Below are 25,376 nucleotides of genomic sequence, written 5' to 3'. Positions count from 1 at the left end.
CAGGCTGAAGGCTCCACCCTGGCTAGCCTTGTTTGTGCCTTTAGTGAGAATTAGGCTAAAGAGTCAACTTTGGCGAGCCATTTTGACATAATAGTGGAAAAATAATCTGCAGTATTGATTGGGTTTTTCTAGATTGTGTGTCAACTCTTTTCTTGTGATAAATCCTCATAAATATTGTGTAAATATTCTCAAACGTCATTATAGGTGTAAATATAGGGTAATATACATGAATACTATTGATTATTTGGTTAATGTTTGCCTAGCGCATATTGTAAATACTCCATCTATTTAATAAGGATCAGGAATCTTGTACAAACTGTGCACTGAGTGTCTGAATGTCTACCCATCAGCACTGTATGTTTGTGTGTGGATTTCACTGTAAGCCCTCTATATACCACTTCGGCGACGCCCTTGTTCACTGGAAAAGTGAATATGATATCATGCGTCTCGTTAAAAAAGCTGCTAGTCTCATCATTTGACTGTGCTGGTGGACCACATGCCAGTGGTGTCTTCTGAAGCCTTAATCGTTGTCTTCTCAACACACCCAAACTGGCACTGTGATGGGAGGGAATGTGCAAACACAGTGGGAACTCAATGTGACGCATGCAGCCAAAAGCATTTAACTCCAAACTTCTAATTAGTTTGAACATTGCAAATGTGTGCTGAGCTCGTAGATGTTTCTGGTTGTAAGACATATCGTTTCATTAGCCAGGTTTCACTGCAGTGTGAAGCGTCTGCAGAGGAGGGACGTGGATCTTGTCTTGTTTTTGTTTTGTGTTTCACCCTGTATGACCCAGGTCCTGCTGTTTTTCAGTGTTAAGCCCATCTTTAAAAGATCAGTTATGTTCTTAGAATCTAATTAGATTTTCTGTTTCTGTAGATTTGATTATCTGTTCCAGCTCAGTGCGACTGAGCTGAATACCGTGCAGTCACAAGGCAGTTGGACTTATACTGTCATACTTGACTAAACGACTAAAGAAGACAATGACAAGGTCAACACATCTACACCGTCGTTCTTTAAATACTTATTTATAGATTCGTGTGGCTTTAATCCTTTAAATAGAAAAAAATGATTTTATTCATGCCTGAAAAGTCATTTTATGTAGCAGTTGAAAGGATTTTCCCTCAAGATTTTCAAACCTCGTATACACGAATTGAGTCGTAGTTCAGAAGAGGAAAAAAGCATCCTGTTTCACAGCAGTGCGTGCACACACACACACACACACACACACACACGCACGATTTAATCAGTCAAAGGTCAGTTTGGGTCACATAATCAGAAGCGTTATGAAGTGAAAGAAAGCAGCCCTCTAGTTTAGTTAGCTGTGTTGAGAGGCAGCTGTTCACATCTTGTATTTGTCTGGAGAGCACAACCACACACCTGATCCCACACATGAGGACGCTCAGGAGAAAAGCACTGTGAGGACAAAGTACTCTGGGGTTTAGGGATTTAATTACATGAGAGAGGGTGAGAGACAAATTGAAAATAGAAAACTAAATGCCAGGCTGTTTTTTTTAGCCGACTGTGCTGTTTGGTTTAGCAAAAGATTAAATAAGGAGCTGATGAAATCAGAGCCATAATGAAAGCTGTGGGTGAGATACAGCCAGTCGAGGAGTTGTTCACATTAGACTGAGTTACAGTCTGACAATAGCAATCCTCCTCCTCCTCCTCCGAGAAATAACACTCTTCTTCTGTCATGAAAGAACGGGTAGCGTTACCTTTTATCAGGTTGACAGGCTCACGCTCCAATGAAGCTACTGAACACCTTGTATGGAATAATAAGATGCAAAGAAATGGAGGAAATGACATCGTAGCAAACTATTAAACTACTAACAGCCATCACCTAAAGAACCTTTTCCCATCCTGTCATATATGTGGACTGGCTCTGGACCCCTTACACTATCTAATTGAGACCCCTCATCCCAGGTTATGGCCTTTGTGTGGACAACCAAAGCTTGATTTTTTTTCCCACAGAGACCCCACCTAGTTTTTACACTTGTTAAGACCTATTTGTTTTCTTTATCTGTGCTCACATGCTGCATATTCCTTCATACAGTCTATTTCATACAAATGACCTAATCTAGACATTGGAAACGTTTTTTGTTGTTGTCATTATTGGAAATACATTATGGAAAAAGCATACAAGCAAACAAGGGAAGGTGTATATGACGTGCAACCGATCCTAATTATGTTACGGTTAGGTGGCGTGCAACTGTAACCATTTGGAAACCTGGGCGCCCGCTAGATGGCATCATTCCAGCAGATCAGCGGTTGGTTTCTGAGCAAATAATGAAGCTACCATCTATAGTTTGCTGATTGCATTGTGCTTCATGGAAATTTGGAGGCAACCAGGTACGAAACACTATTCACTGTAGGGTGGGAGGTCAATAGGGTCCCAACAGAACATGTCTGCTCTTGGGTTCCTTGACAGGTTAATTCAGTTCATCTGACATCAGAGGTGACGGTGTTCCAGTATTTCACTATATGAGTCGGGACACTGAAGGAGGCCACACGAAGACTTTCACAAGATTTAAATTACTAGTATTTATGACAATTATAATTTTGTTCCTTTAAAAGAGTTTCAAAGGGAACAACTCAAAAAGTGTAAATATAATGCTATTTCCATTTGATTTAAGAAACCCAGGAGACAGTAATTGAAAATAAATGAAATAGCCTGAAATAACTTAGTAACACCATTTGTAGGTAATGGGCTAAAACATACCAAACCACTTAAAACTGCTCCTAACTGCAGCAATATCAATCCAAAAATAGATTCTGCATTTAAGGATCTTCATTGGTTGCACAAATGTTTTAAGCAGTCGAAAGCCAACAACATCAAGACACCACTGTGGAAAATAAAGGCATCTACATATGGCCATTAACTGTTAATAGGTTTAATACTTCGGCAATCTGCACATATATTTGCTGTGTTCACTGGAATTGATAAGATTGCATTAATGCTTCTGGAAAGAGTGTTTAGTTGTTGTTTGGTCTGGTAATATACTGAAATAGTTCAAATACCTGAGGTACTGTTTCTGTTTGCTTTGTTCTGACTGTGTTTACTTGTTAGATAACTGTAACAGCTGGTAACTATATTACACTGACAATGATTGGTTTCATTGCCATTAACCAATGCAGGTGTCTAAACACCGATGTGTTTCAGCACCAAAAGTTGAACGTCAGTGCTTCGTTGTAAATGACAGAAAAGTGTTACATATTGCACTGTATAAGTTGTATCTGGTTTATTTTGTGCATGAGTAAAGTCATACTTAATAACTGTGGAAATGTTTCTACCAGTGAGGATGCTGTTCAAGAAAGTTTTTTTTTCTGAGGTTTACATGTTTGTAAATGTCTGTATGCTGTGCAGATTCTACTCAAGGGCATTGGAACTAATCAGGAATAAGGTATGCTACCTTATGTCGTTTAGTTCAAGTGAAGAGTTTGCTACCATTCTCATTATTTGCCTCAATAATGTGTATCCCAATGTTTACAAGGTGAGAAATTGGAGCTGTTATGGCTGCGTATCATATTTATCCATGTGTTGCACTTTTTGACTGATCAGACCAGGGCAGATGGGCAACACTGATTTTCTTGCCGTGAATTAAAGATTGATTAAGATCGACAGTTTGGAGCTAAAGCCACGAGGTGATTAGCTTAGCTTAGCATAGCATAAGAGCTGGAAACAGGCTTTTAGCTTCTGGAATAACAAACAGATTCTTTTTTTTTTATTGAAGAGAGAGCAAGTCGAGCTGTTTCCCCCATGCTGCCAGTCTTTATGCTAAGCTAAGCTAATCACCACCGGGCTCCAGCTCCATACTTAGCGGACGAACATGAGATGGGTGTCAATTTCCTCCTCTCAACTCTTGGCCAGAAAGAGAATAGAATATCGTGTGTTCCTGTATATATAGAATGTGCTTGTCCACTTCAGCTGTATTGATTTCTAATGTTTTCACTCAATCAAAACATAGGTGAGGCTTGTCTCACATGAAAGCCCATGTTTCCTGGTCTACAGACGGAGTCAGTCTTTTATACTGACAGAATTCAGGACCCCTCACCTCCATCTTCTGTTAGGGGCCCCAAACACCCGAACAGCGCCCCCTGCAGAGCAGTACTGGTGTACCCTCGGTGAAAACCTCAGCACACTTTCAGTGCCTCTAATCAATGATGCCAATATACCACTGACTGACTGACTGGATGGATGCCTGAACGACTGATATACTGATGTACTGAGGCTGTGTGTGTTTTCTGACAGATGAATAAACGTGCAGATGATATTAATAACCAAGCTGAGTTTATGATTATGTCAGTGAACGTGTGTCTCGTGTGTTCCCGTCCACAGCTCGGCTCGGCTCATAGCGCTCTGGGGGAAATAACCACTCTGTGAGCTGACGCTGTTATTGGCTCTCAGGGAGGAGACGCTCTCAATAGCCTAGTTTCCGCTGCTCTGATAGCCAAGCTTTACTCATTCTATTACTTCTGCCACAGAAGCTGTTCTTGTGCCCCTGGTAGTTTGTTTGTTTGGCTGTCAGCAGGATATCTCACACATCTTATGAACAGATTGCCCGAAATGTGGTGTACTGGCCTCAGGTTGAAGTTTGGATTTCTGCCTTTGGATGGTTCTTTCTCTTATTTTCAATTATGAAATCAGGGCTTGAGTTGGCCAGTAATCACCAGTAGGAGTACTGGCACATTGAAGTCTGTCCAACTTCTGTATTAGTACAGTAAAAAATGAACATATGATACTATAGCTGTGTTGGTGTTTGGATAAATATGCCTGATTCCAGACAGTCACTGGAGGAAACACCACCAATAACTACAGCATTAGTATCATCATATGTTAATGTTTTACTACTAATACAGACGTTGGAGAGACTTCAATGTGCCAGTACTCCTACTGGTGATTACTGGCCAACTCAAGCCCTGATTTCATAGTTGAAAATAAGAGAAAGAACCATCCAAAGGCAGAAATCCAAACTTCAACCTGAGTCCTGAGTAAAGTTTTCTGTCCACTTTTTCAAACAAAACGTGTCGTTCGCTTGTGTATTCAACATTCATTAATGTTTCACGTGCCACGCGGCCCGAATTCGACACGGCATTCCCTTTGGTCCTCAGCAAAGCACCCGCCGAGTGTGAAGTGGATCGGATGAACGTTTTTTGAGGTATCCCACGGCAGGACAGACAGAGAAGCTTTAGTTAGTTCCATAATGTAACACTTCTGCACAATTCATGCCCTTAAATGCTGCAGCAGGCAATGCTGCAGCACATGTCTTATTCAATTTCAAGCGCTGAATGAAACTAATGAATAAACTCAATTATCCATACTAAATGTTTACACATGCAGCACCAGCTCACAGTTTTGCTTCGTGTCTGGACATTTTCACTCAGCATTTGTTTCAAACAGACAGTTTAGGGAGATGATAGACAATCATCTTGGCTCAGACACCAATATGAACTCTTCCTATAGAGCTGACTGGACAAATGCAATGGGGTTTAATTGGTCTTGGACATTTTTTGCAATACTTCTAGGCACAAAATGGTCCATGCAATTGCTCAACCATATAGGGCACTTTATATTATTACAGTATATAGAAAGGTGCACCTTTGCATCTAGTTTATGTAATTGATCATGAGGAGATTGTCCTCATGACACAGCATGCTATTATTAGATTTATACAGGATGTATATGTTCAGGCAATAAGATCATCAACAATACACTGATAAACCACTCAGCAACTCATAACATGGATAGTGGGGAGGCACAACAAGTTCAGAAAGCAACTTCATTCTTGTTTAATCCTGAATCATTACAGAATTGTAATTAGCCTATTGTCACTTATATTATTTTGCTGTTCTACAAAGAAGATTTAAATAAATTGAGCCATCATTGCAATATCAAAATCTCCTTTTAATGACCTTTTCATTGCCATTCTGTTGCTCGAGCAACAGCTCCTGCATTGACACACATTGTCACAAAAAAATACAAAGGGGCCCATTTAGATTTAGTTTATGTTGTCAAGTAAACCCGGTCTATATTACAGAGAGTGGAAGGGAGTGGAAGTGGAAGGCAGCCGTTAGTAATGTCATTGTTACACCTGTGTGCCAGTGTCCAAATGTTAAAATTTACTTGAAAATGCAAAAAACAACAACAAAAAGCATTTTACATTTTTTATTTACTTGAAAATCCGTCACCTGGTCGGGCTCAACTGAGTCAAAATTTTTTTGATCGTCATGTTTTTAGATTAGATATTCCTTTATTAGTCCCGCAGCGGGGCCATTTCAGGATTACAGCAGCAAACAGGGTAAAGTGCCCACAAGAGACCAACTCTCCTTCACACACCGGGGATGAATCAGCCGGTGGCAGAAGGAGCTGTGGTTATAAATGATGTTATTGTTTTTTTAAGCGCCTTTTTTTCCATTTGTCTTTTGTATCTCACATATACAACAAAAAAAGAGGCTTAACAACCACAGACACATGGCCGACTTCCCCGATTCCAGTGCTGCTGGGCCAGTAAGGCAAACAGTTGTTGAGACATTTATCAGGAAGAGATGATCGCTCTGTGGAAACTTCATTTTTCTTGGAAGAGACACAATCAGACACAATCACACACACACACACACACACACACACACACACACACACACACACACACACACACACACACACACACACACACACACACACACACACAGCTATAGAGAGGGCCAGTATTTTTTGGCTTCGCATAAAAGACAGCTGTAGATTTCTAATCTTGTCTCAGAAAGCAACTGTGGTCTTTGTTCCACTGTTAAAACAAAAAAGCAGGAAGTCAATCAGTGAGTAGATGCAAAATGGTAAACAACTATAGCTGCAGGGTTCCATTTGACGGGGCATCATTAAAATGTGTTTTTATTGTGCGTTTCTGAAGAATAGTGCCTATAACGTGTTCAATGTTCAGCAGTCGAGGCAAAAAGATTTCCCAGCAGTCTTGGCAACTGGTATCTATGACTATGACTATAGTAATTCAACTTTTGATTCCATGCTCAAAAGTTACCGTGACATTACTTACTTGGATGACATTTGCTGAAAAAAATTGAAGCTTAGATAGAGAGATACTTTATTCATCCAGTTTGAATGTCGCAGCAGCAGTACAGGAATGAACCACATGGTGCACATAATAATGCAAAACAGAATGTCAAACACCAGTTTGAACATAAAAGTACCAAAGTATTCTCTTTTCAACATGTGCAATCATACATCAATCCTCAAGTGTGCAAACTGCTTCAGTGCAAAAAGAACTTGCCAAGTTTGCTGCTCTTGACGGGCAACCTGTAGTTAAAATATTATACATTTACAATTTTACAGCCCACCTTTGTGTCAGAACTTCGGAACTTTATCACAATTAAGATTTTGCACAGCTAAAGCTCTTGTATAACAATTCATAAAAGGCTGTAAGATACAATACTTTATACACATAAAGTACATGACAGGAAGTTGAAAGAGACTAAAAAGTGACTCCTTGGGTACTGGAGCTGAGACGATTATTTGCTCAAGTTGATTAACAGAAAAGTAAACTGCAACAATTGTCATACTCCATTCATTGTTGAAGTAATTTTATTAAGCATAATCTACCTGGTTTCAGCCTCTCAAAGGTGAATGAATATCTGCTTGTTTTCTTAGTAAACTAATTACATTATATATTTGGGTTTTAGACGGTCGGGCAGACAACTTATGATTGGCTTTTTTATTAGTTTCTGTTTTCAGTAAAACCAAAATATTATATAAGTAATCCAAGAAATAATTGGTTGACTGATAAAACAAATGAGAATCAGTTGCAGAACCATTAGGTACAATAATCATAACTGTGGATGAAATGTAGCTTTGGTACACTCTGACTTAGATACCAAAAAGCACACTCGGTGATTTCCTTGAATCAATTATTCATTTTGCATCTAGCCCACCAAACATGCATGCTCTCATCACAGTTTTCACTAATGCATTGTCCGATTATTAAATAGTGAATGATAAAGTATGTTTTTTAAATAAAAAGTGCATTTCCTATTACAACCTATTGTAAAGTTACCAAACTCTTTTGACATTCTTGTTATTTAGCACCCTCTACTGGTCATGACACAGTAATACATGTGCTGTGATTTTGTATATGACTGTAAAGGCTCAGTAGAAATTAGTATTTGTATACGTTTGGGCTTTTTGGTATGAATTGTGATGAAATTATTAGTCTGTAGCAAAAGCCTATAATATTTATAGTGTACAGACTCTAGTGGTGAAAAGTAACAAAGTTAATTTACTCAAGTTTTGTACTAAAATAAAGTTATGAGGTACTTGTCCTTTACTTGAGTATTTCCATGTTATGCTACTTTATACACCACCACACTTTGGAAACAAACTTTTTATATGATAAATTATGTAATGATGTATTATTATGGAATAAGTGATTATGGATTTTGGGCTGAGTACTTCTTCTACCACTGGCAGATTCAAACTGTGTTGAGATGATAACTATTTGGCAACATGTTCCACATAATTATTGTTGCTTTTATACTATTTGCATATTTATTTTTCTCAAAATCAGCACTTATGTGCAATGTCAGGTATTTGTTTAAAGTGCACTTGAAAATCTAACTGAACTGAACACAGCACACCATGTGCAACACGTGTTTACTTCATTCCCTCCATGGCGGGCGGCCAGGCGCCTGCGGTAAGGGTAGTGCAGTACAGGCCCTTTTCCCAGAAGTCTTTTTGACATGTCTCTGGAGGGTAAAAACACAGGGAGAATTAATCACGTTAATTATGGCCCTGTTGCATTTAGGTGGTATTTAGTCCTGGCATGGTGCATGCTGGCTCACTGGAATGACTGTGACACCGTAAACAGAACCATCATTCATTTGATCAATTAAACCCGTGTTTACCCTGATATGACGTGTCAAAATGGCAGCTGTGAAAAGGGCCTATTAGAACTGAGAGCAGACACCGTTCTCAAAGTGTTTGCTTGCGCGATGTGATGGCAGTCTGGTGAGGCAGGCCCAGCAGAACAGCTGTCCGCACTGAGAGCACGTCATCATGTTGCATCCTCCGTTCTTCTACAACGCACAACATGAACACACATTATAATGCGTCTGTAATCGCACGTCTGTGCTCGTGTGTTTGTGTGCAAATGATCGCTGAATAAGTGAATACCTGTATTTTCCAGAAGCAGTGCGGACAGTTCTTGCTATTGAAGGCCACCCAGTCCTCGCTCAGACACTCCTCCACGGTGCCCCGCATGGTGTTGCGGCCGTACCTTTTCTCCAGGAGGCGCTGCCTCTCCCTGCTGCCACTGGCATAGTCGTCCCACAGAGCAATCAGACCCTCTGAGACACACAGAGCACTGATTCACATGCAGACTTCTTTTTTTTTTTATTGACTACAATTATTTGACCGCTTTAGCTATTAGGTACTTTACAAATGAAGGAGTCTGGATTCAACAGATACAAGGAGTTTTGTTACAAATTTTAAAAAAACATACAAATACAGCCAAGCTTGTACCTTGTGACTGTGGCAGGTCTGCGTTGGCCTCCTGTGCTTCACGTATCTTCGTGTTCATCTTTTCCAGACAGCTATCTGTTCCATGGTAGGTCTTCTTGCAGGTGACACAGAAGGCAAAGCTGCACACAGAGCACTGCGCAGCGGTGCTGGATTTCTCCACAATGACGGCCGAACCACAAACACGTCGAGGACAGTACACCACATCTACGAGGAGGGGAGGAACGAACAGACATGAGCAGAGATACCACAATGAACCCAATGGAAAATGTACTTCATTTATAAGAACGTGCTAAAAATGCTTATTGTCACAATTAAATCTAAAAAAGAAAAACACATTTAAATACACTGAAGAAAAATCTATCAAATTCTTTGACTTCTATAAGGACATTGACATATTCTTAACTCGCTTTCTGATGGATAAAGATTTGAATACATCCTCTGATGAATAAGAATAGAGAGTAAACACACCAGCCATGCGGTCCAGAGTAGATTGCAGCAGGAGACGATCATAGCGGCTGAACAGCTCCTCCCCTACCAGACCCTTCACCTGCCACACAGGGAAGACTTTGTTTATTGGTGTGTGTATTGGTGTACAGTGTCTCTGCATATATGCATAAGCAACAAGACAAAGCATGTGAGAAAAGCCAAAAGGTGTGGATGCAGAAATTTAGAAACCAGAAATCCCATCGCCACCTCCATCTCTATCTCCACTCGGTACAGTTTTGAGGTAATTTCTGTTTTATGCTACTTGATACTTTCATTCTAATACATTTTACAGGACAATTGTGTGTTTTTTACTCTACTGCATTTATTATTATAGTGAACTTGTTGCTTGTAGATTCAAAAATAATTACACAAAACATATCATCTTGCAAAATGCGATGCATTGTTTTAGATGAAAACGTCCAACACAGTGTATAAAATAGTCGCTAAAATGTGCAGCAAATCAGCAGCATTAAAAGAATACTTACATGTCAAACCATCAATAATAATATAACTCCATTTTGCATAGTGAGTATATTTACTTTTTATGTTTGAAGTACATTTAAGTAACACCTCTGTAAGGCCTCGAATTGGCTTTTTATTTGTAATGTATTTTAAAACTTTAGTATTGCTACTTTTACTTAAAGGGACAGTGTGTAGCATTTAGTGGGATCTGTCAGCAGGAATGGAGTTTAATATTCATCACTATGTTATCATTAGTTAATCACCTGAAACTATGTTTCCTTCATACGTACATAGGCAGCGGGTCCTCTTCACAGACCGTGTTGCACCGCCATGTTTCTACAGTAACCCAGAGCGGACAAATAAAACAGTGACTCTAGAGTCTAGAAAGACCTTCCACGTTTTTACATTACCCGAAGGCCACTGTAGTTTATCTAATATGCTTGTGGAGTACTGGAGTATTCAGTTGGATGCAATCTGCAACCGGACCGCTAGATGACACCAAATCCTGCACACTGTCCTCCTTTAAGCACGGTGCAACCAGTTTTCTTAGGAACCACCAAATTAATTCCAAGACTTGTGTTTATTGTATGTATCTGTTTAGCAAAGTCTTGGGAAAAAAATGTATATCTGTAAAAGCTATTTTACAGATATCATAACTATGTACATCCAGCACAATATGAGCAAGATTTCCCAAAAATGCCTCCTTGAGCGGTCACCGAGTTTTTCAAACTGTATTATGTTGCCCTAACAACAGCCCACATACTAATAAGACAGCTTTTTGAAAAGATTAGGACCTAAAGAATCGGAAATCGGAAATCATAGTAGAACGCAGAATTTGGGTGTTCAACGGAGTTTCAGTCAAAGAACTGTGTCGTTCGGATCAAAAATTTAGTTCACGTAAGTACTGAAATGGGAAAATATAGTGTTGTAATAATACAGTCTAAATTGAACCTTAAATGACCCTCAGAGGTGAGGGACCAAATGGCCAATGCAGGAGATGGGAAAGTACTGGGATCAGAGAGCTTAGTGACTTGTCTTCATTTGTATATGGAGGGGTCGTAAACAGATAAGGTGTTGATTGTCAGGACAAAGGGAATGTAAGCTCTGTTTGGCGGGGACAGTAGGGGTTCATGTTTTTCTAACAGACTTAGCTACTTGGTCTCCTTCATTGGGGGATTTGGAGGCGGAGACCTTATGGTGTTATAAAATGGGCTGATGACTGTTGCTCCATTGAATATTCTGTTACAGGCTGCGCCAGTAGCTGTGACAGACTTTTCCTTCCTGCAGGAATAAACGGACTTAAGACAACTTTGATTTAGAGACCTGATTCCTTTTTAACAGATCTATAGGAAAATCTTCCATTACAGTACTTAAACTTAACGGTTACTTTAATTATGTTTCACACCAGATGTATCTTCTCACAAGGGCTGTGGTATTGTAGCAATTTAAATGAAGTTAAGCAACATGTGGTTCCGGAGATAATATGTTGTTGTTTTTGGTCTGATAATAGGCGCAGGGGGATTTTCGCACCCTGTTTTTAAACCCTAACCCCTAACCCTAATAATACATTTTATTTGTAGTGATTTAAAAAAAAGGCACTCAATGCCCTTAAAATGTACTCAAGGCACTTAAAGTTAAGGATTAAAGTACTTCTTTCAGCACAGTAGTAAAAAACACATTTTGCAATCTATCCAAAAGTCGCAAAAGCACCCAAAAGAGCTTGAGGGAGAAGCTGCAGGGAGAAGAGACTGTACCTGTGAGGGTGTCGGGGTGGCAGAGCAGTCGGCCTCAGGACAGCTGACGTCCTTGACGTTGCCCTCTGTTATCTGGAGCGTGCAGAACTTGGCGAGACAGGCCTTGCAGAAGATGTGGCCACACTCGGGCAACTGGACACAGTCTGAACCGAGCCAGCCCACGAAACACACACCACAGTCAAACACCGTGACGGAAAAGGCCTTCTGTGTCTGAGCCGCATTGTAGATCAAGAGCTGGGACAGGAGGGCTTGCGACGGAGTCAGCGAGAGGCCAGCGCCTTCATTCTGAGGGGATTCTCTTGGGTGGATGGGCAGAGAAGCGGCTCCTTGTTCACTTGGATCCAGTGGGTCTGAGGACCCAGGGGGAAGTAACACTGAGGCTGACACACCGCCATCATTTAGTAAATCTTCCTGAACACTTTGATCTGACGGAGCATATGGAAGACGCTTTGATTCCCCTGCCACTGTGGACAGATCGTTCTGGTCGTCAGCCTTGAGCTCTGAGGTTGGGAGGGTCCGCTCGGCCTCCCCAGAGTCTGTGCTTCTCCGGTCTGAGGTTGAAGGGTCTTGGCCATCGGCAAGAATCCCTATCGGATGCTCAACTTCCAACGATGGTGCGGAGAAGTCTGGTTTCCTAAGATCTACGGCATTACAACTTTGGCGATTAGTGGGTCCTGACGTTGGAGTGTGTTGATGTTTCTTTGGTTCGGATAGCGCAGCATTTAATGAGTCCTGGCTATCGTACCGGGTGGGCTGTTCATCAGAGGGGAGCTCCAACAGAGCATGGATGTCCAGGAACCTGAGGGTCTCCTCTTTAAGAAACTGTATCCAGGAGAAGAGCACCACAGCGCCCCCTGTGGCCTGGTAGAGATCGGTGAGCTGAGCACCCAGCGCAGAGAGCTGTGGGAGGTAGACATAGACTGATCTATGTCTACCTCCCACAGAGAGGTAGACATAGATCGATAAAGATTCTTAGATCTTTATCGACCCTCTGCAATCTGCATGCATCTCTCTCTCTCTCTCTCTCTCTCTCTCTCTCTCTCTCTCTCTCTCTCTCTCTCTCTCTCTCTCTCTCTCTGTGACCTGGGCAGGTTGTAAACAAAAAAACAATAATGCTTTAATTGACCCATATTGCTTGGCTTACCTGCGTGTGTGTGAGCCAGCTGCAGGTGAGGGAGGAGGAGGGAGCGGAGGAGGATGGGTAGTCCTCAGGTAGGTCAAAGGTCAGGAGCAAAGGTGGAAGGAATGATATCTCATACTGCCTCAGCGTTTCACCTGAGGGAAACAAATAAACAATTCCTGGTTTCCACTTTATTCCTCATGCTTTCACAGAGTCTTGTGTGGACACTGAAGTTATGGATAACACTTAGTTTCATTCTCGATGTTTACTGTTTTACTTTCTTGGACATTTGTGAAATACTTTCGAAACTTCTTGATTTAATACATTTCTTGTAACACACGCTTATTTAGTTCATGTCAATGTCAACAACATCATATTTCTCGAGCCAAGCTTATTTACCTTCTTTCAGAGTCACGGTGAAGTCCGCGGGGAGCTCAACAGACACTCGGATTTCTCCGGCAGATTTCGATTCATTCCGGACGAACTCCTCGGGATCAAAGATACTGTTGAGGGCGAGCAGCTCGTCTTCCTGCTCCTCCATGTCCGCGTCCATCGCTCCAGTCACAACAAACACACGTTACCCTCGCAAAGAGAAGCTGACAGAGAAGCGGAAAAACAAGTTGGTCCCAGTTTCGGTGCTCTTGCCTGCTCCCCGCCCTGTTGACTCATCATATGACGCAAGGCGCAGGATCCTGCAGCAACCTCTCCCTCCACTAGGTCAGTTACGGTAATCACGGTAACACGCCTTCATTGCCACAATAAGCATGATTATATGTTAATGAAGCTCATGGAGAGGACATTAAAACACAAATATTTATTATTTTGATTTGTGCATTTAATACATTTTTACACATATCCAAGAAATGTATTGACATTGATGTACAAAGTACAGAATAGATTCGAGGCATATTACTAAGTACATTCCCTCCAGTAATAACATGTTATGATACTTTATACTTTTTACAGAAGAAAATATTGTACCTTTTACTTCACTACATGTATTTGACAGTTGTACTTATTAACTTTTCTGATTAAGATTTGACTTTAATAAAAACAAAAACTAAGATAACCCTTTCCAAATTATTGTTTGTCCCTTTCCCCTCTTGAATGCTCAGTCGGTTTTATTTAAATATCAGACTGAGGTATAACGAGTTAAAACACACTCCACCTCGACCTCGAAATGTTGCTTGCATATTTGTATCAGAGTATTAACAATATAATGTTGTATAATAGATCAGTCACAGAGGACGTTTTCATACTTTAAGTGCAATATCCTCATACCTCTGTACTTTTATTTTAATTGAAAAGTTGAACTTTAGTTTGTCACACTTTTAACTTATTCATTCAAAGATCGACTAAAGGCATTATGTAAATAAAGATCACCAACGGTAACAGCTTTATTCAGAACGTTTAGATATAAAAGAAGTCACGTGTGTAAATATGTAAATGCATATTCAGTGTTTTTGTGGCTTTAGCACAGATAGGGACATCAATTGTTACACTATGTTGTAATACTATAACCGATTGAGAACTCAAAGGTATAAATATAACAAAGATAAATGATTATGGCACAAAATACTCTCATCACCATTCAGCCAAATATATACATTTAAAACTTAAAGAATCAGAATAATAAATGATGTACTATTTGCAATATTGGGTTGATAAAGTTGTACTTCTGCTGTAATTAAGTTTGTGAAACTATGAATCCATCAGTTGAAGCTGTAGTTTTCAGTCAGGTTGCCTTGGCTCTCCAACACCTCCTCCACAGGCTTGGGGGCTCTGTGGGACTTCAACTTGACACTCCAGGGCCTGGAACCTCCTGGGGGTTTAAACACAACACTCTTCTGGATTCCATCAGCGGAGGCTAGATAAAGAGAGACAGATACAAGTGTTTACATGTGTTGTTCATCCAAAAGATCCCAGATATTGCACATCATCACCACTTTAGCCAAATGACAAAAGTTACACATTGTCATTTCATTTAAAGCGTATTTAGTGATATTTCTGGTTTGGGGCTGGTGTCTAACTGCTGGATGGAGAGGCCCTGATTCCCACCTGTCACCGTGTCTCCCTTGTGTATTTTATCCCATGCGTTCAGCTTGCAGGTCTTGGAACAGTAGAAGACATTGGGGCAGCGGCTACATGCAGTCAGCTTCACGGACGTCGAGCGACCGCATTGATAGCAGAACTTAATCACCGGTTCCCTGAGAAATGATTGACACGGTTGGAAAACGGCTCCTGTTAGATTTGTGCTTCCTTGTTTTGCTTCTGCACTTTCAGACAAAACAGTGTTGCAAATTAGATAAAGTACAACAATAAAAGGGACAAAATGAACATGAATGTGTGTGTGTGTGTGTGTACCTCTGCTTTTCTGTTATGGGTGATAGACTTTCACAGTTGTGAAGGGACATGGAATGGGAAATGGCCGCTGTGTCCACACACCTATCTGTGTTACTGGTACCTGTTACTTAAATACAGCACACATACATACGCTTCAAATAACAGCCATACTAAAAGGAAAAGTCATATTTTTTTTCTTAAAAAAACAAAAACAAATATATTATATCAACTGACTATTCAACATGAGGCGTTGCTCTCTCTTTAAATTTTCTTTTTCTCTCTGGCCAGCAGTCTGTCTCAGCAGATCTCCCATCATGCTCAGCAGCTGGCGCCGTGCTGTGTATATTTCCCTCTCCCGCAGGTTCAGAGCGTGGAAGGGAGTGTTGGCAATACGCAAGTCCTATAAAGTAACATATAACATGCAGACAGCTATTCAGATGAAATCATGCCACGAAGAAATAAGCACTCAAAACAAAGAACTCAAAGCTTTCTCTCTGTGTACCATATAATCTGAGTTTAAAATGCCTACAGGGGCAAAAATATTAGAAACTCCTCCACTAACTATGGCTGCAAAAATAACCAAAAGTTGAATCAACAACTCCCTCACGCAGTCTCAACAAAGATGAATCCTTATAATGTTTCCAAAAGTATGACTGACTGAAAGGCTTTTGTAATTGACTGAATTCAGTCAACTTAAGTGCATCCAGTGTTTCTACAGTTACCTGGTTGAAGGAGTAGTGCGCATAGTCGACTGCAGTTCCCACAACATCCCCCACCATAACCGGCATCAAGATGTCGGCACCAGCTTTAGCCAAGGTGGCCAACTACATCAAAGAAACACACAAATACACACGATTCAACCGTATACTTTCAAATGACTTAATACGGAGATGGCTTTTTGCTCCAACTTAAACTACTACTTTAACTATTTTTGACAACTGTAATATTGATGGTACAATCATTTCAATTCATGTTTTTTAGGTCACATTAACCGTGACTCATTTGAAGTCATCAAGAACAAAGTTAAATGTGTTGTTATAAATGTGTATGTGCACGTTCACATTCTAAGTGAAAAATCATTCTTTGCACACCTGTATAGAGACAAAAACAAGTGCTTCCAAAAGCAAGAGTGAAGATGAGAAAAATTTAATTTAATTTTTTTTTCAACATAGACATTAATACATTTACTAAATGAAGCTGCCTAATAAATTGACTGTCAAATGTCTTTGTTCCAAAAGTCAGCAGCTAAGTCAATTGACTGCATGCTTCTCTCCACAGTTTGCCTCTCTGTCAATCATTCCCATCTACATACATGGCTGTGTGTCTGTGTATGTGTGTGTGTGTACCAGCTTAGCTCTGTTGCCACCTAAGTGGTAGTTGATGTTGGCGAGAGCACAGAGGGCGCTGCCCACCCCGCGGCCCAGAGGGATGTTGGGATCTGCACCTCCTTTCAACAGCTCCTCCACTGCCTGGGGAGGGAAGAGGAGCAGGTTGTATGTGTGTTTGTGTTTGTGTGTGCGTGTGCGTGCGTGTGTGTGAGGTCTACCAGGTCGTTGCCACTAGCTATAGCCAGGGATAGAGGTGAATGCCCACTCCAGAGGAGGTCTGTGCTGGCTTTGTGTGAGAGCAGGAGGGCGACCACCTTGCTGGCATTCTTCATTAAAAGAAATAGACAGAGTCATTTAAATAGAACAAAATAGAATTGTGAGCAAACCTCATGAATAATGTGGTTTTCTGCCTTGCAATACATTATATCCTGTAGTTGTTAAAGCTTTTAAACTTAATGCTCCGCCAGATTATTACTTTGCATTGTTCACGAAACATTGTAAGTCATGCCATTCAAAGTCAAATGAATAATATTCTCAAAACCACAACGTATTCGTGTGTGTAACATGTTTTCTTTGACATTCTGGGAGACTGGGTAAATATACTTAACATGATTGGTTCTCATGTCTGCAACATGCTACAGATTTGGCCAGTCAATAGTATCATGTGTCATCAGTGATGGTGCGTATAGGTAGTATATAGTATGTACTGACCTCATAGTCACTTTCTCTCTGGCAGGCCATGTGCAGCGCCGTTCGGCCTCCTTCTTTGAGATGTGGGCTCTCATTGGTGCTCACCGATTCCTCGGCCTTCATGACGATCTGTAAAAAATTGTAAAAAAAAAAGGATCTAAGACTGAAACCCTTTTGTTACATGTTCCACCCTCACCTTAAATAGTACTACTAAAGGTGTCAGGCTTAAAGGACAGAAACACGCAGACCGCATCTCGTTCGCAGGTCTCATTCTGGTCGCATGCTCGTGCGTCTGGGTCAGTGATGGCGTGGAGCAGTAACTCTGTGATGCTGGGGCCTGCTGGACCCGGCAGCGCTGCAGCTACATGCAGGGGATAACGGCCTTTTCTCTGCAGCAAGGACGAGAGCATGAGAGGGAATTGGGCTATGCATGTTTATGGATGCTCGTGTGACACTACTAAAACAGTTTTTTAAAAGCCAATTCTACCTCAGGAGGAAGGGGAATGTCAGTGCGAGCTCCACACAGCAGCAGTGTCCGGACGACCTCGGTGTCAGCCGCCATAATGGCTAAAAAGAGAACCGGCATTGGGACCCTGGAGGCGTTGGGGTCAGCTCCCCGTTCCAGCAACAGCTTCAGAGTCTTCAAACGAACACGGTGTCTGCTCAGACGGTCACATCACAAACGAGATCAGGGTAACCGGAACGGAACAGACGGCACGAGAAAAGAGAGTATAGAGGGGAAACAGAACTGACTCAGTTTTCATGGCAGCCATTTTGCGTACAGTCTCCTGTGTGTCCGAGCGCTGAGGGAAGCCTGTGCGACTCAGCGCCTCTGCTGAGCTCTGCATCAGTTCCTCTGTGACCTGGATCTTATAGCTGCTGACGGAGCAGGCAGAGCCAAAGGTCACTTTTGGGCTCCGTTCTTTGTCTTTGCCCTGCTGCAGACAGAGTTGAGTAGACAACCGTGAGTTCAAAAACCTTTTCAAACTGATGATAGGATGGGATCTCTGTGCCGTATACCTGAACTCTTCCTGCTGCCTCAGCACGACATTCCTTCCACTGTACGACGCCCAGTGCAATGTGACCATCCGACACCCGAATGAGGCGCTCCACACCTCTCTCCTCTCTCTCCTCTCCATCCTCCTCATGAGTATTCCTTACTCTCTCTTCTGCATCTTCCTCTACCTCCTCCCTCACCTCAATATTCTCTTTTTCTGACCCTGTTTCTCTTGTAGCACCAGACACAACTTCCTCTCCCTTCTTGAATTCTCTTTCCATCTCTTTCACCCCACTTTCTCCATTTTCCCATGTTTGATCACATCTGCTCTCTATCTCTCTTTCCTCCCCTTTGCTCTCATTTTCATCCACCCCTCTGCTCCTCTCTTCTTTCTCTCCCTCTCTTCCTGTCTCCTCACAGTCTCTTTCCTCCCCTTCTCCCTCTCTTCCTGTCTCCTCACAGTCTCTTTCCTCCCCTTCTCCCTCTCTTCCTGTCTCCTCGCAGTCTCTTTCCTCCTCTTCTCCCTCTCTTACTGTCTCCTCGCAGCCTCTTTCCTCCCCTTCTCCCTCTCTTACTGTCTCCTTGCAGCCTCTTTCCTCCCCTTCTCCCTCTCTTCCTGTCTCCTTGCAGCCTCTTTCCTCCCCTTCTCCCTCTCTTCCTGTCTCCTTGCAGCCTCTTTCCTCCCCTTCTCCCTCTCTCACTGTCTCCTTGCAGCCTCTTTGCTCTCCTTCTCCGTCTTTCTTGTTTCCCTCCTCCTCCTGTGGGTCTCTGGCGTCTGTAGGGGTCTCAGGTTCATTGATGTCGGCCCAACGCTCAGTGATGAGCTCGCTGTTATGAGACACTGTATTGCTGTGATGTGAGATGTGCTCAGTTTGTTCTTCTGCTGTCCTGAAAATTCCAAAATAAATAGGAAACTTAAATGAATACATCTGGGCTTTTTAAGAGACATAAGTGGTCAGAGGATGGGAACACTGTTGTAGGGAATGACTATGAATACAACATTTCCAAGACCATTATCAGTGACTTTGCTTCTCTCAATTCCCACTGATCAGAAAGGTGTTGCTGGTTGGTGTCGTTGCTTAGCGTTGTGTTATTGGTGAGGTGTGTTATTAAACCTGGGTGTGTCTGTGGTGAGGTCCACTTGGCTGATCTGGGGACTGTTCCCACATGCAGATGGAGACCTGAAACCCTGATGACACATTACAGTGCAAGTGGTTTAATTTAATTTGTCTGTACAAAACACGGTTTCATGCATATGAACTACAAATCGAGAAGTTACGAGGAAACATTCGGGAGAATCTTACTTGAGTTTTGGAGGCCGTCTCCGCCAAGGTGGTGTGCAGAGACTGAAAGGGGTAGTAGAGGACATGACACACAGCCAGGGCAGACATGCCTTCACAATTCAACTTGTCAACATCGGCACCCATATCCAGCAAAAGATGGATTACATCATTATGGCAGTTTACCTGGCAGGTACAAGGAAGAGAATGAAACAGTCAGAGAGAAAAACTTAAAAAAAAACTTGTATTTATGTATCCATCTATTTTGTTTGATTATATTGTAAAAAAAAAAAAAAAATGGATTAGATAACAATCAAAGAGCAAATGATTGAAAAATCAAATCAAGAGATTATGGGCGAACAAATAGTATAAATAGTATTACTGTGGCAGCGATCAGTGCACTGTGTCCCTGTGAATCTGTGACACCAAAGTGGACCAAACCGGTCTGGAGGATCTGTGACACCGCCTGCAGTTCTCCTCTGGAGGAGTGCTGGATCAACAACTCTGAACTGACTTCCACAGGCCCTTTAGGACCAAAACTGTCCCTGTTCAGAGCGAGAACAGCTGCCACGTCCCAGCCCGCATTTCCAGCCTCTAGTCTGGGAGACCCACACACAAATTACAGTCGCACAAATATCATTTCAGCTTAGTTACAAAACTGTACACACTTATTTTTTTGTCCACTCCTTACTGCTTGCCTACAAAATGTGTTTTGGGGACAATACTCAAACAATACTGTTTTTGATGCACGTCTGACCTGTGCTTGTGCATGTGAGCCAGCATGCGGGGCTGTAAGGGCAGGGGGGCGAGTGGGTCTCGCTCATAGCCTTGGTAAGCATCCGGCTCCCACAGCTCGCCGTAAAAGTGCTGATCCAGTTCTTTCCTTCGGCCAGGGGGCAGCGGCAAGTGATCTCCATCTGTTGAGTAACTCTCCATACCGGGGGGAAGGATAAAATCATCTGAACGCAGATCTCTGTCCGTATCCACCTGAGGAGGATGGGGAATGAATTGATCTGTTTTGAGTAAAGTCACAAAGCTCATATTCATAGATGTTCATGCATGTTATACCTCAGAGTCTGCTCTGGCTTCTGGCTGTAGAACACTAGTGGGAGGCTGCTAAGGAGAGGAGAGGTCAACTACAAATCTTTAGCAAATTTATACATGAATGTGTACATTTTGCCTGAAGAAAATCTCCATGATTTGGGTTTCACTTCCTGGTACAACAATGTTTTACTTATACAGTGTTGTCCAGCATGGTGAGCTTGGAAATACATTCGTAGATAAATAATCAACAGGTGCAATGATGACCTGTCTTGTAGAGATGGTTTGGGCCAATCAGGAGAGAGGTTTTAAATATTCTTGGCTGGTTAAAACATTGTTGAAGCTGGGATCTCAACTTAAAAAACAACAACAAATATATGAATGAAAATTAAGATTTGTTTAGCCTGGCATACATATTCATCTGTTGGTGAGAAAGTGGTCAATCATGTACCTGAGTCAGGGAAATTGGGATGGCACCTGGGTCCATGTAGGCAGCATATTCAGGAAAGTCCTTCAGACTAAAGCGATCTTCTACAGCGGTGCAGAGCCTGAGCAGGCGCTCGCCGAGCCACAGACCCACATCCTCACGCCCGTCTGGATAACCAACCACACCTGGCCCGAACCTCTGGTCGGCATGGTACAAACCCTGAGAGGAGGGGAGATGTTGATTGCTATTTACTGATATTAAAAAAACTAAACTGAAACAAAAACAAACAATCCAAATGCCTGTCATTCATGTATTGATCCATTTAACCTGAAAGGTGGCTCCGTCAGGGAACAGTTGTTGTCCATATCCTTCCTTTCTGTTGAGGTAGAACTTGCCAGTGAACTTGTGTCCTGTGGGCCAGCAGTAGAGTCCACCGCCATGCCTGTAGTCTTTGTAGAAAGAACCCTCATAGAACTACACAAAGGACCAGACAGGGACATAAAACAGTGACTTCAAGAAAAACCGACAGGACACAGTAAAACATGTCATGAACGTTACCTCTCCATTGCTCCAGGTGTACCTCCCTTTGCCGTGTTTGTATCCGTTCTCAAAGCCTCCCTCGTACGTGGCTCCATCGGGCCACTCCTGGACCCCGCGCCCTGCGGCTCCTCTGCGGCCGTCGCTCCGTCTCCCTGCCCCCGCCTCCGCGCCTCCGAGCCCCGGTGCAGCCGCGACACCGTTGCAGGTCGACAGCATTTTAACCGGAAGATAACTCCCCTGAATCCACCGCAGCGCTACAACAGTTACTTTACTTTGGCGGGGTTGAAAATGCCTTTGTGAGGAAACTTCAGCTGTCAGGAAGTCAGATTTCAATTTTGACTTTTCTGTGAGCGCCGGTTGTCAACAGCAACCTTTGCGGGAGGGAGGAGGGAGCTCTCGCGCATGCGCAAACGAAAGACGAAAGCGTAAAAAAAGTTAAAAACAAACTGCCTTTTAGTCTCAGTAATACTATTTGTAGGCTCCGTTACTAATCTTAAAGCATCCCCTGCCCACCAGTTAAAGCAACAAATAAACTTATTCTTAGACTATAAAAGGACTTTGTTGACCTTTTTATTCTAGGCTCCTCAATTTACTAATTAAAGAGTTTTTTCCTGACCAACTAAATACACTCTTTGTTTTATTATTACAGATTTTAGAAAAATATCGGAAATACACAGATTAAGAGATCTGTGTGTTTTGGAGATCCCTGACAGAAACAAGGAAGAAAGCAGTGGGATAATTAAATATAAACAGTAGTGACAAATGAAAGTAGGTCATTGTCATAGCAGGTCTATCCTTGTCAAGTCTAAGTGTTCCTCTATAAAGGGTCAATGAAGCAGGACAACCCTGTGAGTGTTTATGTGTCACCTGACACTTCTCCTGTAACTGACACTGCAAAAGTTGGTTTCAGCCGACAGTATGCTGTGGTAGTTAAGTGGTGGGAAATTACATCACATTTATCATATACAGCACTATTAGAGCTGTTTATTGTGTAAAGTGTGTCCTAAAGAAAGTGTTGAGAAAAATAAGGTAAATTCTGATGAATGTTTAGGATAACTTGAATATTTTAATAATCACGCTCATAGTCCCCAAATTCTGTTCATATAGTTATTTTGATAAAGCATGTTAAAGAAAAAGCTGTGCTCACAGCCTGAATACTGAACACAGGACTAGATGTATTTACTAAACAAACAACATACTCCCGGGGCACCTCAGTGAGTAATACACATTCTATATACAATATAAAACAAATACAGAAATAATTCTGGATTCAGAACAAAGTCTGTATTTAAATAACTTTGCTTATTCCTCTGTGTATTCTTGGAGAGGATGTTGGCGTGCTGAGGATTTCAAAAACCTGGGCGTTCATATTCAAAGGCCTTCATAAATAAAATCATAAAAAGTTAAATTACTTTGGTCACTTTAATCACATCAACTGGTGCAATATAAATACATGTTATTCCGTCTATAATATTGCTATTGTGGATCATTTACAGTCTCTCCAGTTAGTTGTGAGCTCTGATGAAAGAGCTGTATGAAAGAGGGTCTTAAACACAGGAATACTTCTTCATGGCCTTTAAAATGTACTTTAATGTTTCTGTTTGCTGATGGCGTTTCAGTATCATTGGCCTCGACAGACTTAAAGTGCGTGTTCCACATCAATCAAAATCTGAAATCGGACATGAATGCATGCAAAGTGCAGCAAAAACACAGCAAACGTGATTACTGGCCGGTCAGATCCAGTTCATCAAACAAAGACACATCTCATTTCAATCACTTGCAAAACACCAGCGGATGCATAGAATTTGCATGTATACATTGTGTTTAACAATTACTATCATGACACACAGTGCAGACAGAGTAAGACTTACTACAACTAAAAACAGTATTCAGGTTCGAAAAGACACAAGAATGTGACATTCTGTAACTTTTTGGGTTGTTGGTGTGCCGCGGGATTTTTTTATTGTAGAAAATGTGCCGCGGGTCAAAAAAGGTTGAAAAACACTGCCGTAGAGGATACTGTTGCAATAATCAAGTCTAGATGTTATGAGGGCATGGATGAGCATTTTGGTGGTGGCAGAGGACAAGGAGGGCCAGAGGCGAGCAATGTTCCTGAGGTGAAAGAAGGCAGTTTTGGTGATGTGGTTGGCGTGGGGTAGGAAAGAGAGGGTGGGGTCGCGAATGATGCCGAGGTTGCGGATCTGAGTGGAGGGGGTGACGATGGAGCCGTCAATGTTCAGAGAGAAGGTCTGGGCTGAGCGGCTGAGGGAGTTTTCGGACATGAATGCATGCAAAGTGCAGCAAAAACACAGCAAACGTGAATCCTGGCCGATCAGATCCAGTTCATCACACAAAGACTCATGTCATTTCAATCACTTGCAAAACACCAGCGGATGCATAGAATTTGCATGTATACATTGTGTTTAACAATTACTATCATAACACACAGTGCAGACAGAGTAAGAGTTACTACAACTAAAAACAGTATTCATGTTCGAAAAGACACATTGTTGAAGCAAAGACAAATGTGCAAGTTATTGAAAAGATGAAACAAACATTTATTCAATTATGGACAAAAATGTAAACAAAAACCTCTAAATAAAAAAAATCAGGACACAAATAACATTTAAATCATCATCTTCATCATCATCTAGCTCTTCATCCCAGCCCACACATGGTGTGATGCCCCCCTCTTCATCATCATCATCCTCCTCAGCTTCAGGACTCTCCTCAGCATTAAGGGGTACATCCCAAGTCTCTAAATTGCATCCTCGTTTCCCTCACTTGTTTTCCTTTTTCTTTTCTTTTTTGCATACTTTTTATTATCATTCCAGGATGTGGCATGTTAGCCTACATATACATATGTAGGCTAACATGGTACATATTTGATTGACAGGTTGTGTTTATACTATATATTGATATAGTTTCTGTGCTTTACTTGTTTACAAACACAAATACATTGGTTTTCATTAAATAAACAAAATAGCTACTTGCAATTAAAGTAAAGGACATTTTCAGTGTGCAGAAGCAACAGGTAAAGACACACTGAACACACATACACACTTTGTGTGAAAAAAAAAAAAAAAATCACGCAGAGTTGTTTTTACAGCACACAGGACTAAGTCGCCGGCTACCGCGACTGTTTTCAGACCTGCTGAGCCAGAGGAGCTCCTTGTGGCTAAAGCTCCAGTAAAAGGTAATTATCTTACTCTCCTCCTCACCATCAACCATCCTGGAAGTCGTTCTAACTGTGTGTCGTTTCTTTGCTTTTCTTTGAATCCACAGCGAAGGCTGTGCTGCCGGTCCCTCCTCAGCTGCTCGCCATCGGCCCTCAGCTCGTGATAGCAGATCAGGAACCCAATGTGTTGAAGCAAAGTATGTAGT

At 41.8% G+C, this 25,376-nt stretch overlaps 2 protein-coding genes across 2 annotated transcripts; both read right to left on the bottom strand.

The window, feature by feature from the left end:
- Positions 1 to 8,941: 8,941 nt before the first annotated feature.
- LOC306739546 (E3 ubiquitin-protein ligase RNF14-like) lies at positions 8,942 to 13,899 on the bottom strand (the record flags this gene model as incomplete). Its single annotated transcript, XM_079221567.1, has 8 exons — positions 8,942 to 9,079; positions 9,177 to 9,349; positions 9,525 to 9,728; positions 9,993 to 10,071; positions 12,227 to 12,860; positions 12,972 to 13,126; positions 13,371 to 13,501; positions 13,746 to 13,899. The coding sequence occupies 8 exons, from the start codon at positions 13,897 to 13,899 to the stop codon at positions 8,951 to 8,953; spliced, it is 1,659 nt and encodes a 552-aa protein (XP_079077693.1). The 3' UTR covers positions 8,942 to 8,950.
- Positions 13,900 to 14,755: 856 nt separating this feature from the next.
- On the bottom strand, positions 14,756 to 22,208 carry ankmy1 (ankyrin repeat and MYND domain containing 1; the record flags this gene model as incomplete). Its single annotated transcript, XM_079221496.1, has 21 exons — positions 14,756 to 15,213; positions 15,405 to 15,553; positions 15,711 to 15,816; positions 15,924 to 16,089; positions 16,412 to 16,513; positions 17,036 to 17,158; positions 17,236 to 17,343; positions 17,729 to 17,824; positions 17,950 to 18,096; positions 18,195 to 18,366; positions 18,461 to 18,645; positions 18,728 to 18,847; positions 19,406 to 19,592; positions 19,820 to 19,893; positions 20,009 to 20,170; positions 20,367 to 20,583; positions 20,742 to 20,971; positions 21,053 to 21,097; positions 21,477 to 21,671; positions 21,780 to 21,926; positions 22,011 to 22,208. The coding sequence occupies 21 exons, from the start codon at positions 22,206 to 22,208 to the stop codon at positions 15,059 to 15,061; spliced, it is 3,084 nt and encodes a 1,027-aa protein (XP_079077622.1). The 3' UTR covers positions 14,756 to 15,058.
- Between the last annotated feature and the right edge of the window lie 3,168 nt (positions 22,209 to 25,376).

The sequence above is a fragment of the Taurulus bubalis genome (genome assembly GCF_910589615.1).
Source record: "Taurulus bubalis genome assembly, chromosome: 7".
NCBI lineage: Eukaryota > Metazoa > Chordata > Actinopteri > Perciformes > Cottidae > Taurulus > Taurulus bubalis.
Note: the sequence above shows the minus strand (reverse complement) of the source record. Positions and strands in the feature narration are given on the sequence as shown.